Source organism: Antrostomus carolinensis, unplaced genomic scaffold, assembly GCF_000700745.2.
Source record: "Antrostomus carolinensis isolate BGI_N321 unplaced genomic scaffold, ASM70074v2 scaffold2889, whole genome shotgun sequence".
NCBI classification, from domain to species: Eukaryota; Metazoa; Chordata; class Aves; order Caprimulgiformes; family Caprimulgidae; genus Antrostomus; species Antrostomus carolinensis.
Genome location: NW_010339060.1, coordinates 160213 through 174883, shown reverse-complemented (window position 1 = coordinate 174883; position 14671 = coordinate 160213). Strand labels below are relative to the sequence as shown.

General features: G+C 38.5%; 1 protein-coding gene across 1 annotated transcript in view; it reads left to right on the top strand.

The window, feature by feature from the left end:
* The window catches only part of BIRC6 (baculoviral IAP repeat containing 6), a 180083-nt gene that overhangs the window by 16024 nt on the left and 149388 nt on the right, over window positions 1-14671 (top strand). Inside the window, exons 7-10 of the mRNA XM_029086930.1 lie at window positions 406-628; window positions 724-884; window positions 4965-5023; window positions 6367-7761. Coding sequence (XP_028942763.1) covers window positions 406-628; window positions 724-884; window positions 4965-5023; window positions 6367-7761 — 1838 coding nt within the window. The remainder of the gene's footprint in view (window positions 1-405; window positions 629-723; window positions 885-4964; window positions 5024-6366; window positions 7762-14671) is intronic.

Below are 14671 nucleotides of genomic sequence, written 5' to 3'. Positions count from 1 at the left end.
ATTGCTTCATCTTATTAAGGTTACTTACAATAATATCTCATACCACTGGAATTCTAGTATACATCCTGTAGAATTTAATCTGTGCTTTTCTTCATGGGGACATGATGGACTATTGCCTATAGAACAGTTATTTTTTTAAATGCACTAATTACTTTAAGAGTACTGTGTGTAGATTCCTCCATTTGAATATGAATATCCATTAAGTGATCAAAGGCTTTAATACAGTTGGCTATTGAGAAACAGCAGGGAAAGCTGTGTTAGTAACTTCAGAACTCTCTTGTGTGGTTGACTGCAATACAGTCACAGTTCATTTTCAGCTTCACTTCAAGGGCTGTTTTTATATGATGTGTATATTTTTCACAGTAACAAATCAATCTTTGCTATGTTTGTTTTTAATATGAAAAGGTCTGAACATGAGAGACATTCTCCAAACTGCCCATTTGTGAAGGGTGAGCACACTCAGAATGTACCTCTTTCAGTCACACTGGCAACAAGTCCAGCACAATTTCCCTGCACAGATGGCACTGACAGAATAGCCTGCTTTGGATCTGGAAGTTGCCCTCATTTTCTAGCTGCTGCAACAAAACGAGGAAAGATCTGCATATGGGATGTTTCCAAACTTATGAAGGTATACAATATAAACAACCAGTTTTTATTAACTAATCACTGATTAAGCATATCTTGATTTAAATCAAAGACCCTGGTTTTTGTTGTTGTTCTCAGGTCCACTTAAAATTTGAGATCAATGCATATGACCCAGCTATTGTGCAGCAACTTATGTTATCAGGAGAACAGAGCTCAGGGGTTGACTCAAGGAGGCCAACGCTAGCATGGCTAGAAGATTCATCTAGCTGCTCAGATATACCAAAATTAGAAGGAGACAGGTACGTCTGTCTATCTACAAAATTAGAAATATGAAATGCTTCTGTGTAAGTGGTAAGTGCGATTTAGTTAAATCATGCTTTGTGAAATGTAAGGTTGGTTAAGACTTTTTTTTTTTTATGGAGATAAGTTGTTTTTTTTAAAAAAAAGCCCCTGTGTATCTGTACACAATTCAACACTTAAAAAATCAACAAACTAAATTTCTGTCTTTACAGCCACTTCCATTTTATTCCCGCTGTTTTAGTTTTTATACTGCACTAACAGAGAGATACCAAATCTCATTGCTGTCCTGTGCTGATGTTCCAGAGGCAGAGAAAAAAGAGATGAATATAAGTTTTGGAACAGCTTTTCATTTTAGTTATGGATTATGCATTTCACGTTTTGAAAGTAAAGGCTATTCGCAGACTTCTGGAACATGCTTTTCTCTGATTGCTTCTCTGTAATTTCTGGTTATGTCATTCTGAAAATAAATTATGTTTGTGCTAGTGTGGTGGTTCCACCCACAGATAGACCACGGGGTCCTGCACTCACTCCCCCCACCCGGTGAGATGGGAAGGGAATCACAACAAAGGGGCACAGATTAAAATGAAGGACAGAGAGGGGCTCACTCACCAGTTATGGTCACGGGCAAAACAGACTCACCCTGGGGAAGAAAAATCAATTTAATTTGTTGCCATTCATCTGAGTAGCACAGTGAGACATAACAACCACATCTTAAGACACCTTCCCCCACCCCTCCCTTCTTCCCAGACTCAAATCACTTTGCTCCCGATTTCTCTACCCCCCTCCCCAGCAGCACAGGGGACAGGGAACAGGGGGGTTCAGTCAGTTCACCATTGCTGCTCTTCCCGGCATGGAAGTCCAGGAACAAGATGTTCCAACACGGGTTTCCCATGGAGTCACAGACCCCTTTGGGCTCAGCTCCCAGCTCCAGCATGGGGACATCCACAGGCTGCAGGTGGGCCTCTGGTCCAATGCACCTTCTCATCCCTCGACTCTGGGGGTCCACCCCAGCTCTGGTGTTGAGTGTCTCAGGGGTCTCAATTCAATCACACTTGCCCTCAGGCTCAGCTTTTCTGCTCCAGCATGGAGTTCTCCATGGTCTACACGTGGGTATCTGCTCTGTTGTTGAACCTCCATGGGCTGCAGGGACCTCCTTTGCCTTCTCCTACTCTATGCAGTCGAACTGGGTGTCTGAGGTTTTCTGTCCTCCCCTCCTCCTTCCTCCTGGCAATGAAGCTCTCTCTTTGTTTAGGCCGATGATTGTCTTTTATTCAGGTCAATGGCCTCTCCTCCAGGTTCTCTCCACCTTCTTTTTTTCAAAACAGTCTTTCCCCTCACCAATATGGATTTGCAGAGGCGTTTCTCTAGTGCTCATTGTCTAAGCCTGGCCTGGAGGTGGGTACACCTTGGAGCCAGGGGAGCTTTGTGAAGCTTCTTACAGGGTAGGCTCTTCCCACACACACAAACAAACCCAACACAGCTAGGAATTGCTTTCATTTTGTACCTTGAACACATGCATACAGACTCTGAACAACTAGACAGTCCTGTTGCAAACTTTTAGATAAGCTAGAGGGTATGCCAGTGCTTAGAAAGTGTCATGTGAGAAAAACCAGTATTATTTAATTTATGCTTCTTACAGTCTGTTACTGGAAACTCATTTCTCATATCACCAAAACTCAAACAAAAGAGTGAATAATTGTTGGAAAACTCAGGACAAAAGGTGTTGGGGGAATCTTGCTAGTTTTCTGAATGTTTCTTCTTAAACTTCAGCATCAGGGAAAGTAACAGTACTGCTACAGTCACAGTAACACTTTGGTTTTAAGCTTGGTGTGATTCCTGCAGTACTGCAGAGCAAATGGGAAGCTTGCTTTTCTGACCAGGGTATGTAGAAACGTGGGCAACATCAGAGTGGGGAGCCTGACAGCTGCTGGGGCCGAGGCTCAGTCCTAGGATGAGGTACGAGAATGGTGGCACAGGAGGCAGGGATTGAAAAAGACTTTGCAAGCTTACGGATTACAGCAGGAGGAGATAAAGATAAAATTCCATCTATCTGGGACCCTCATTCCTCAAAGAAAACTCCTTACAGTGTTACAACTTACAGCTAACGTGTATCCAACAAGAGAATTTTTAGCTAGAGGAAGACAAGGGATTACAATTAAATCCTGTCCTCACTGTCAAGCAGAGAACAAGACCTGTTCGCATATAATGGCTATTGTCCCGCAGTTCAGGATACTAGAATCAAAAGGCATAACTAACTGTGTGAATTATTAATAGAAGAAGCCAAAAAGGAAGAGGGGGGTAGTGTTCCAGGAACCGCAACTAAAAGATGCAAATAATGAACTGTATAAACCACATAGAATATTTTTGAATGACGTCACAGTAAGGTATGAAAGCAAGCCAACATCTCTAACAGAAGCTGTGGCAGAAAAAGTAAAGAAATACAGTAATCTTGAAGATCAAGTCCGGGAACTGACAAATGGAACATCTATTAAATTTATGGGTTTTCCTCTTGGTGCACGAGGGAAGTGGCATCAAGGCAATTATGAACTGTTGAATGACTTGGGACTTTCTGACTCCAGACAAGAGAAGATTGCCTGATGATGTCTTTTGAACTGGACTTTATTTACCTCAGTGGATATTGTACATATGTTTGCTAGTAAAATTAGAACTGTTATTAGACTATTAAAAAAAAAAATCAAACAAATAAAAAAAAGCAAACCCCCTCCCCCACTATTAACAAAAAAAAGGGGGGGCCTGGAGGGAAGAAGAAAAAAAAAATTGTTTGTTGTTCATTACATGTATAGACATATGGTCAGCTAACATTGAACTATTGTTATGGTACATATATTTGGTTTGTATTACATAACTGTTAATTAATCAGAGGTTAAACTAACCTGCTCACAGCAGCCACAAGCCAGTTAGAAGGGAAAGATCTGGGTATAGTCCCTTTTGGACAGCAATGATAGTATGTCAGGATGAATGTGGACTCGAAAACATGACATGTCACCTTTTCCTAATTTGGATATTTACCACTGAATTTGACATAGGTGGACGGGCCACCTTTACTTAACCCGGAAAAGAAACATATAAAATTTGTATGTTTATTAAATAGCTTTAGGGATGTAAACTACTCCTTGAGAGTTAAAGAATTAAGCCAAGTTTAAGAGCTGGCTGAAGGATAGTACAGTCAGTACAATCGTACTGCTCAGAACTAATCATCTTTCACTTCACTTAATCTATATGAAATTTACTGTCACTTTCCAGCTCAAGGGGAAGCTGGATGAGAATCGAAGTATTGAATTGTTGCTGTCTTGTGAAGGTTGTGAAAAGAAGTGAAGGTTGATCAGGTTTGAGACAAAAAAAGATCTGTTTCTGGGGCGTGAGTAGAAAGTATTCAGTTTGTTGAAATTTGTGAATCTGACTTGGTACTGTGAGCAGTTACACCTGAAGCTGCAAAGTCATTACTGTTCTTCCTGTGTGTAAAGAACCTGTAATAGGAAATTGTTTCTTAAATTGAAAAAGCCAGATGGGTAAAATCTTCATATATTCTTAGAACTACTGAAGGACCTGTTTCTCTTGAAGGGGTATATTGAACAGAATATGCTTTTATGAAAAAATGATTAATTTGTTAGTATTTTTAAAAACAACCCACTGTTCATACACCCTTTCCGTACTAGCTACAAAGTTGCCTTGGTAGGATTGAAGCCCAGTCTGGCAGCTCCAGCTTTCAGAGGCTATTTTGAGGAACTTTTAAGAAGGTGTCATCAGTTTTTAGGGGTTTTGTTTTTCATGGCAAGATTCCTGAGAACTGACTTTCATTTTAATTCCAGTTATGTCTGAATTGTTGGGAATACAATAGTAGAATGAGGCAAATAAAAAACTAGTCTCCTGGTTTGGTGACAGGGGAAAAAAATCCTTATATTGTTAGTGTGTGTGACCAACTCATCAGTGGATGTACAATGATGACTAAAAGAAAAGCCAGGTTATAATACGCATTGTATTTACTTTTTAAAATTTAACTGAAAATAAGAATGCAGCTACAGTGTACATGGTGTTATTAATGCATTACTTTTTTTCAGTGATGACCTACTGGAGGATTCAGACAGTGAAGAGCATTCCAGATCGGAATCTGTGACAGGTGGGTTATGTCTGATCCATGTAGTAGTTTAGAGGTCAGGAAGGAAATTGTTTGTCTCAAGCTTTTAAAGAAGCCCCATCAAAAGCAAAGGTTATTATATTCACTGTATTAGAAAAAAATAAAAAAAATTGACCTTGAAAGCAATGCCAATATTTAAGTCACTGTTTGCGTGGTGGAGAGATTACATGCAGCAGAAAAGAAAAACCTTACTTTGTTGGTTAATGAATGTCTTACTTGACAACAGGCATTGCTTATCTTGCTGTCAATAAAGCACACAAACCAAGTTAAAGAACTTACTTAGAACAGGAATAAATTACAGCTGTACAAAACCCTTTAAATTCAGGGGATTGCCAGAGAGAGTTCCTATATCTTGATTGTTTCCCCGTGGGCATGCGCTTTGATAGAGTATTTCTCTTCTCGAATAAAGATTTCCTATGGAAGCAGAACAGTGCTATGCATGGCGTTCTTGTGTTTTCTTCGAGCCTGAATCAGAAAATTTGATGGGAGGGATGCTACATGCTTTCTTTCCATAATCCAGTTTACATCTTTGAATAAGGATCAGCAAGTGGGGAAAAAAAGAACATGTGCACGTGCATATGCACAAGGAAGTAGATTTGAGATGTAGAAAGGATTTTTTTCAACAGTATTAGCAAAGGTGGTACTCTGTCATTTATACTTGTCACCTCTTAATCTGGGTCTGTGCGGTGTCCTTTATAATCTTTAAAATCTCTATATTACTTAGTTTCTTCTGATTCATTGTTATTTTTGCAGTACTGCTTAATTTGATCAAGCTATCTCTTAAGTTTTTACTGTGTTTTGTTTTACGGTGGCTTGGAGTTCTTTCTGTTAGATGGTCTGTTACATGGTGGGAGTTACTAAGTTTTAGAGTAAAATGACATGTTTTTCAACTAAGATTGGAGAAAGAATCTGCAGAATGGCAGATTTTTGATGGTACTGGATTGTCTAAGAAGGAAGGGGTATAATATATGGCAGAACATGAACTGAGTTGATTAGATTAGTTGGATTTCGGTATGGTGGTCTAGTCTAAGTAGAATAATTGATAGAGAGATAATGCTGTTTACTGTGAGATGTATTACAAAGTCTAATGTCCTGTTCTCTTTACTTTCACTTTTGTTGATAAAGTTAAGAGAACCATTAGTCTGTGGAAGGAATGTTTCTAGGTCTCTTTTATTGTTCCTTGACTATCAAATCTTGAACATATGGAATGTTTTAACATATTGAAACTGTAGAGCAGTGACCTGTTGCTTAATTATGAGGATAAGTCCGTAATACATACAGTGATTCCCTTTTTTGAACATATGTTAAACATTTTTGTTTTAAAGGGCATACATCACAAAAAGAAACTATGGAAGTCAGCCTTGATATAACAGCTCTCAGCATTCTTCAGCAACCTGAAAAACTTCAGTGGGAAATTGTTGCAAATGTTCTGGAAGATACGGTTAAGGATTTAGAAGAACTTGGGGCAAATCCTTGTTTGGCCAACTGTAAGAGTGAAAAGATGAAGGAAAAACATCTAGAACAACACAACATCCCCTTTCCTTGTTTATTAGCTGGAGGTCTATTAACATACAAATCACCTGCTACCTCTCCTGTTAGCAGTAACTCTCAGAGGTCACTGGATGGCTTAAGTAGGACTCGAGGTGAGAGTGTCTCCGAACAGGGATCAACTGACAATGAATCCTGCACTAACTCAGAACTGAATTCCCCTCTGGTAAGGAGGACTTTACCTGTATTGCTGCTATACAGCATTAAGGAGTCTGATGAAAAAGCAGGAAAACTCTTTTCACAGATGAACAATATTATGAGTAAAAGTATACATGATGATGGTTTCACAGTTCCACAGATCATTGAAATGGAGCTGGACAGTCAGGAACAGTTGCTGTTACAGGATCCCCCTGTGACTTACATTCAGCAGTTTGCAGATGCTGCAGCCAACCTAACTTCTCCGGACTCGGACAAGTGGAGCTCTGTGGTTCCCAAGCCTGGGACTTTGGTTCAGTGCCTGCGTCTGCCAAAGTTTGCAGAGGAGGAAAACCTGTGTGTAGATTCAATCACTCCTTGTGCAGATGGAGTTCATTTATTAGTAGGACTGCAGACTTGTCCTGTTGAATCTCTGAGTGCAATAAATCAAGTAGAGGCCTTGAATAATTTAAATAAATTAAACTCGGCGCTATGTAATAGAAGGAAGGGGGAACTAGAATCAAGTCTTTCTGTAGTGAATGGGACGAGTATTGATGTAATCCAACACGAGTCACCAGCAGATGTACCAACTCCTTTAATAATTCAGCCTGAACAGAGAAGTGTTAGTGGTGGATACCTAGTGCTTTATAAGATGAATTATGCCACTAGAATAGTTACTCTAGAGGAGGAACCGGTAAAAATCCAGCATATCAAAGACCCCCAAGACACAATTACCTCAATGATTTTGCTCCCACCAGATATATTGGATAATCGAGAGGATGACTGTGAGGAGCCTGTAGAGGAAATACAATTAACTTCTAAAAATGGCAGTGGGAGAGAGAGAAGATCTGAGATCTCTACTCTTGGGCACCTGGTAATAACTACTCAGGGAGGATATGTAAAAATACTAGATCTTTCGAACTTTGAAATTCTGGCCAAAGTGGAGCCACCTAAAAAAGAGGGCACTGAGGAACCAGATATGTTTGTCTCTGTGATATACTGTTCGGGCACAGACAGATTATGTGCATGCACCAAAGGTAAGACTTTTATTTTTAAAAAATATTTTTAATGCTTGATTTGACTGCATTTGGATTATATTATAGAATGTTAGAATAATGCTTGATTTGACTGTATTTGGATTATATTATAGAATGTTAGAATAATGCTCGATTTGACTGTATTTGGATTATATTATACAATGTTAGAATCTAAGTTTCAAAACAGTAATAGGCAAATTCCATTGAATTTATGTAGAGTTTACTTCTGTTCTAGGGAGCGTGGACTCTAGTTAATTCCTCATTTTAAATGTAGATTTTAATGGGAATAACTCTTGGGTACATTCAGTGTACTGGTAAATTTGTTCTTGTAGAGGCACAGATTTTCTTAAATCCGAAACAAATGAAAGTAATTCTTGTGTGTAATTATTTCTGTGCTAGAGATCCATGTTTCATAAAAATGTCTCCTGTCTGGCAGTATTCAAGAGCGTAGAGAAGATAACGCTTTTATACCTTATTCTAGTGATCAGTTGTGTCTTCTTTCAGATAGGGTTGCTGGTTCTGCCTCAGTCTTTTCAAATTGGGATTTCAGTTTCTTTACTTTACTTTTCTTTAACTATCCATGCAGGATTGTTTTATGTTTTTCAAAATGAACAGAATACATTTTGGGGGAAAGGGGCAGGTAGGATGGTAATGTAAATCAAGTCCAGGCAACTGCTACTTTGTAGAAGTCCCTAAACTACCTCATACCCCCCTGCTTCCTTGTTTCACAGTTCTGACTGTCATCCAGCTGTGTTCCTCCATGCACCAATGTCTCATCCAGTTCTTCTGCACTTGGACACAGCTCTGGTAGAAATGCTTAGCCTCTGAGAGGGGCTGAACTGGTGAGATGGTTCACACATTTCCAATGAACTCCCACCAATATAATGCTGAACTTCATATCTACTAGAAGAATTTCAGTTGACACATTTTCTCCTTTCACAGTCATGTTACGTTGATTGCACAGTCCTCCTATGAGAGGTTGTTATAGCAGATTTACCTGTCACTTCCAACAGACAAAAGTCAAGCTTATTGTAAAAATCTAATGTCTGTTAAGGGCAATGTATTTATCACTTACCTACTGAGAGTTTTAGCAGTGGAGATTTTAGATTTACTTTTTTAGTATGGATTAAAACTTCACGTGTTAGCAACTAGTATTGATGTTTGCAGATTCCCAGTGGAAACATTCATATTTACTAAATTGTTCTCCTTTGATAACTGCTTTTGAAGAAATGCTTAGTATAGCTTTATTTAATAATGCATGTTTTTTCCTAGTTAAAATGGGACTCTGACTGAAAGGTTAATTGCCTTTGAAATTTGTTAGTATATCACATCCATGTCACAATGTTTTTACCTATACTTTTCTGAGTGAACTGCAGTCTCATTTAAAAAAAAACCTCAAACTGTACTAAGGTTTTTTTCCTACAGAATTGTACTACTATTCATTTCTTTCTTACATCAAATCTATTATTTCTTTCTTGTGTTTTAAGATTAATGATAAAAGTTAAAGGGCTTATTGTTGCTGCACACAGTACTTTCCCATCCAGTGTTAGCATGTATGGTGATCATATTCTTGTAGCATTTGGTATTATCTAAACCTGGTTTGGGGCCTTGAGTGTCAGATATGCAGATCTGTTGAGTTGGGAGCATTTATTCTGTGTGTGTAGGAGTGTTTGTCTCTTCTGCCTAGATAACCACCACCTCTGTTACTGATGGGAGAATACTTCATCTTCCTCATAATAGACAAGCACATCATTCTACTTTTTCAGTAAATATCTCTGTATTTTTTTCTCTCTGAGGATGTTATAGTGTCCATCTAGTAATTTATAAATAGCTTTACTGTGACTTCTTTTGTTCTTGCTGCCTTTAAGATGACTGAGATTTTGGGTTCTTGTTCTGTAGTTCTGTATGCCACGGGAATCCTTCTGCCCTCAATTTTCCTCTTTTAAATACAGTACCTTGGTAACTTTTTTTTTTTTTTTTAATCCATTGATTATTCTTATCTTTCATTTACTCCCACTGCACCTCTATTTGGAACTTGGTTTTATGCTCTGCAACCAAATTAGAATGAACTTCAGAATTCATTATTTTCATTGTTTAAATGTCTTTAGAAGCTTTCCATTTCTATTCCTTTTTAAAATTACAGTCACTTCTCCTGGTGTAATTTTTCTCACTTTTGAGAAATTAAGTCCAAATCCATCATAAATATTTGGGGACCAATGTCCATGAGAAGTCTGGATTTCAGAGTCTGTTACTAGATACATCTGAAGCCTCAGAGTCCTGATGTTTATGCCAAAATATGAAGCTTTGTAGAGAATGACTTGATCTTAAATGTTTATGAATAACTGTACCACATAAAATTCAAGAATACTAACAGAAACAGCAAATCAAAAATGTCAGCTATTAATATAACTTTTTTTATCCTATATCTTAATTGCACATTTGAATAACTGGACGTAAGAAATAGATTCTGCCCAGTTATTGTTGTGTTGAATTGTATCTATCCTTCAGTCTTTTTGCTGTAAGTGGATAAAATTGCTTGCTTATCTGCCAGGTGGCTGAAGATATATTTAACATTTTTTATTTTTTTTTTTCTTAAATGCAGTTTTCTTAGGTTTCTTCCAAAATCACTCCAAGATATTTGTTCCTTTGTATTTACTACCACGTATGGGTTGATACCTGCAGTCTGACAGCATTAGGAAGATAACGTGTTGAAAGCAGAACAGCTATATTCACTGATGTAGTCAACTTTAATTCTTGTAGCAAGTAGCTTCTAGTGCAGAGACGTAAGTGCAAATGTTAAGTAGATGGTTTGGAACCTACATGCAATGGAATTGCTTGGGTGTTTTTGGAAAACTATTCAAGAATATAAGCTGAACAGTATGTTCTTTCCTGTTTACTTCCTTGGATGGTAGGAGTAGGCAAAGAGGTACTTCAAAGTCTGAAAGTTTTGAATGCAGAATAGCCTTTTCTATTCTGCTGCTCCTGCTTGTTGACATATTATTTTCATTAGTAGATCATGTAAGTTTTCCCATAGTTGCATTTAAGATATAACTGAAAAGAAACCTGTGGTTGAATGGGTGATTCAGGTTTGAGTGGTTTTATGTAAAGATGTTTTAGACCTGCATTTGACATCATCCATCTTTATGAGCTGGGAATAATTATTCTTATCCTGCTTCATAGAATCATAGAATGGTTTGGATTGGAAGGGACCTTAAAGATCATCTAGTTCCAATCCCCCTGCCATCAGCAGGGACACCTTCCACTAGACCAGGTTGCTCAAAGCCTCATCCAACCTGGCCTTAAACACTTCCAGGGAGGGGGCCGTTATCTCTTGATGTCAGCTTCAGGTGCTTCTCTGTTCCTGCAAAGATTACCCGGAGTTGACCTCTTGGGGTCAGTGTGTATGTTCTTGGTTCTAGTTCTTTGTATTTTGCTTTCTTCTCTTCCCCTTGGCCAAGGCAGACTATAGCTAATGCTCCGCTGAGTAGTGCTTTGCGTGCTATCATATGGGGCTTTTAAACATTTTGTCTTTTATCATAAATATAAACCAGCTTAAATTCTGCTTTTGCAGTATGCAAAATAAGTAAATTCTTTATTATAAAAGTATGCAGTAGGCTGACAGGTATTGTTTTTGAATAGGGTTACAGCTGTAGGGTGGTCTTTTTATGATATTTAAAGCCTGTTGTCTGGTGTTTAAGAGGATCAGATGTAGTTTGTTTTGGATGCATAGATTTCCAGAGCTACAGTTGTCTCCACCTTCTTTATATCTCAGTGTTTGTCTATTTATATTTCCTTTAAAAAAAAAATACAGTCCTATCAAAAATTACTGAAGAAAAAGATCCACAGTATAAAATTATACTTTTTTCTTTGTCGAGTTTGTTCTGGATTGTTTCCTAAGTTTAGCTTCTTAGCTCAGTGTTTGCCATTCAAGGCAATTTTGTTGAACTTTGCTTTAGAATGTGGAATGAGGTGGAAAAATGGACGTATCTGAAACATTCCTTTTTTATCTAATATAAAGGTGCAAATCTCTGCTTGTATTTTGTTTTGGCAGTTTTGAAAATTGCACATACTTGTGTTTCTGGGAGTATTTTAAAAAAGATCATTGAGAGTTGTCAATTTTCTGTCTTTTACCACTACTGATGATCTCTCTTGTCAAGTTATGAACTTCAGTGTCTGAAGCTCTCTGAAGAAATGTTATCAAGTAGGAGAGTGAGGTGGCATTTCAGCCAAATGCTACAGGAAGTGGAAATACTCAGGGTGTTGTGGGGAAGCAGGTACTTTCCACCCAGACTGTCTGATTGAGTAGGTGTTAAAATCTGTATGGTCTGTTTGAGTGCTTGGGTTCCTTCTAGCCAGTGAAGTATTCCTGGATTGTGCTCACCTGAAAGATACAATCTAATTCTTTCACAAAGCTAGTTTTTGAATGTCTGTGTTGAGTGAAGGTTTTACAGTACATAATTTCCCTGTTGAGTCCTACTGAAAATGCTAGTATTTGTCTTTGCATTCCATCTAGCAAAAAATCTCTTAACACAGTCAGTATGATTTGTAAGAAGTGGTTCTTCAGTAGTTCCCTAAATTAATTTAGCTGTATTTTCAGTATAATTATTATTTGGAAGTAAAGAGAAAAGCAGGGGGAAAAGTACATTTTTCTACTTGTTTTTGTCATAAGAAAGAACCCTAGTCCTTTTTCGTTCTAGCAGTTCTCTTTCTTGCCTATATTGCTTTAGAACTTACAGACAAAAGACCCAGCTCCAATTGAAGTTCCATAATCAGCTTCTCAATTCCTAGATCACATTGGATCAGGTTTTTTGGACATTGTCATTTTCTAAATTGGTTAGAGTTGGAAGCTGTAAAAGAAAACCATGGACCCATCGTGTACATTCGTGTCTTACTGGTTGTTTTACACTTTCACTTACAAGCACTTTTTTATCTAGATGCCTGTTTTGTGACTTTTTTTTAAATGTCCTTTTCTATATACGTAATTCTCCCAGTGTTACATTATAACAAGAGTTTGTCCAGTCACTCCCCTTTGTTGGAAAAAGTAGTGATTTTGCAGGCTGCAGTTTGGTATGTTGAAAGCGAGTTGTCTGTGCTAATATTTCTTGTTGCAAGCCTGGCAGAACTGGATGGCACTTTAATATATTTGGGAATTGATTCCCCTAAATCTTGTGCCTTTCAAAACAGATTTCTTGCTCTTGAGTTGTACATAGTGTATTGATAACTCTATAGCTTTTTTTCTGGGTTTTTTTGATATCTTATTTGTCTCTTCCATGTTATTAGGCTTTGTCAGCCTTGCATACTGGTGTGTTTGAAGTTCAGGAATCAATTCAGTGCTTTCAATTTTCTGCCTTCATAGACAGTGGGGTCTTGGACGTGTACCTGTTGGAGCGTGTCCAGAGGAGGGCCACAAAAATGATCAAAGGGCTGGAGCAGCTCTCCTATGAGGACAGGCTGAGAGAGTTGGGGCTGTTCAGCCTGGAGAAGAGAAAGCTCTGGGGGGACCTTATAGCTGCCTTCCAGTACCTGAAAGGTGCCCATAAGAAAGCTGGGGAAGCAATAGGACAAAGGGTAGTGGTTTTAAACTATAAAAGGGTAGATTTAGGTTGGCTATTAGGAAATAGTTCTTCAATATGAGGCTGGTGGATCATTGGAACAGGTTGCCCAGAGAGGTAGTGGAGGCCCCATCCCTGGGGATATTTAAGATCAGGCTTGATGGGGGTCTGAGCAACCTGCTCCAGTAAAGATGTCCCTGCTCACTGCAGGGAGGTTGGACTAGATGACCTTTGATAGTCCCTTCCAACCCAAAACTTTCTATGATTCTGTGATTCTAATGGCATTGGGGCAAAGTCAGTTTTTTTCCACATCAGAATTAGTGTTCAGAGTGATGCTAAGAGATCATCTTCAAGTCAGGATCAATTATACTTACCTGTTCAGAAGTAGAGTACTGATCAGTCTCTTTTTGAATATCTTCAAGGTGGAGATTTAACAGCCTACTCACAAATTTCTTCTACTGCATGCTGTCCTTGATTATGACTTTTTTCCCTAGTGTTTAGACTGTATCACCTTTGCTGATTGGAGTTACTACTATTGTACTATCCTTTCTGAATATGGCAAAGAGATTGCTTCAAAAAGGAAGGGGAAGACAGAGTTTATTTGGGTACTGTCTTCCTCCACCCATTCATTTTCTTGTGCTACCTATTTCCATTCCCTTTAAATTTTCTTTGGGGGCTTTGAAAGAAAAAACCTCCTTGTACTCCCTTCGCAAAATCCCAGCTCGTGTCAGTGCAAGTAGATACCCATAACCAGGCACAGTGATCCTACAGGTGTCTTTGAATGGAACAGAAGGATTCCTTTGCAACTCTGCAGTCTATATACCATGTGTGCGTATACATAGTGGGACATTTTCACTTTTGAGCAGGAAATTGAATCAGGTTTATCTTCTGAGTCACAAGAGCCTCTTTACAGAACTGCTGGCTAGCTGATCTTTCATTATTCCATAAAAGTGCATTTAATTATTTCTTGCTAGGCATAGTCACTTTCACTTGTCCCTTTTCAATTGTGTTCTGTTTTTTCATAAGCTGGGATGGAATCTTACAGTTGAAATCTCCAAGAACAGTGTTAATTCTGTTGGAGTGAGGTTTTGGGGAAGCTTTCTTGAGGACGTTTTTCAAGTGTTCTGAGCTTGTATGTTTAGAGCTAACCCTTTCTCTGCAGCCCAGTGGTGAGACGAGGTTGTTACCAGTGGTATGGCTTTGTTGTATTAATTTGTTTAACTATTCAGGCATTGTTCAGCTGTGTCTTTGTGTTGTGATTTGGTGTTGACAAGCACATCACTCTTCCAGACCCCTGCCAGAATGCAGGATATGTTCAGGATACTGAACATTTCACCGGACTGGCTCTGACTGCAGTG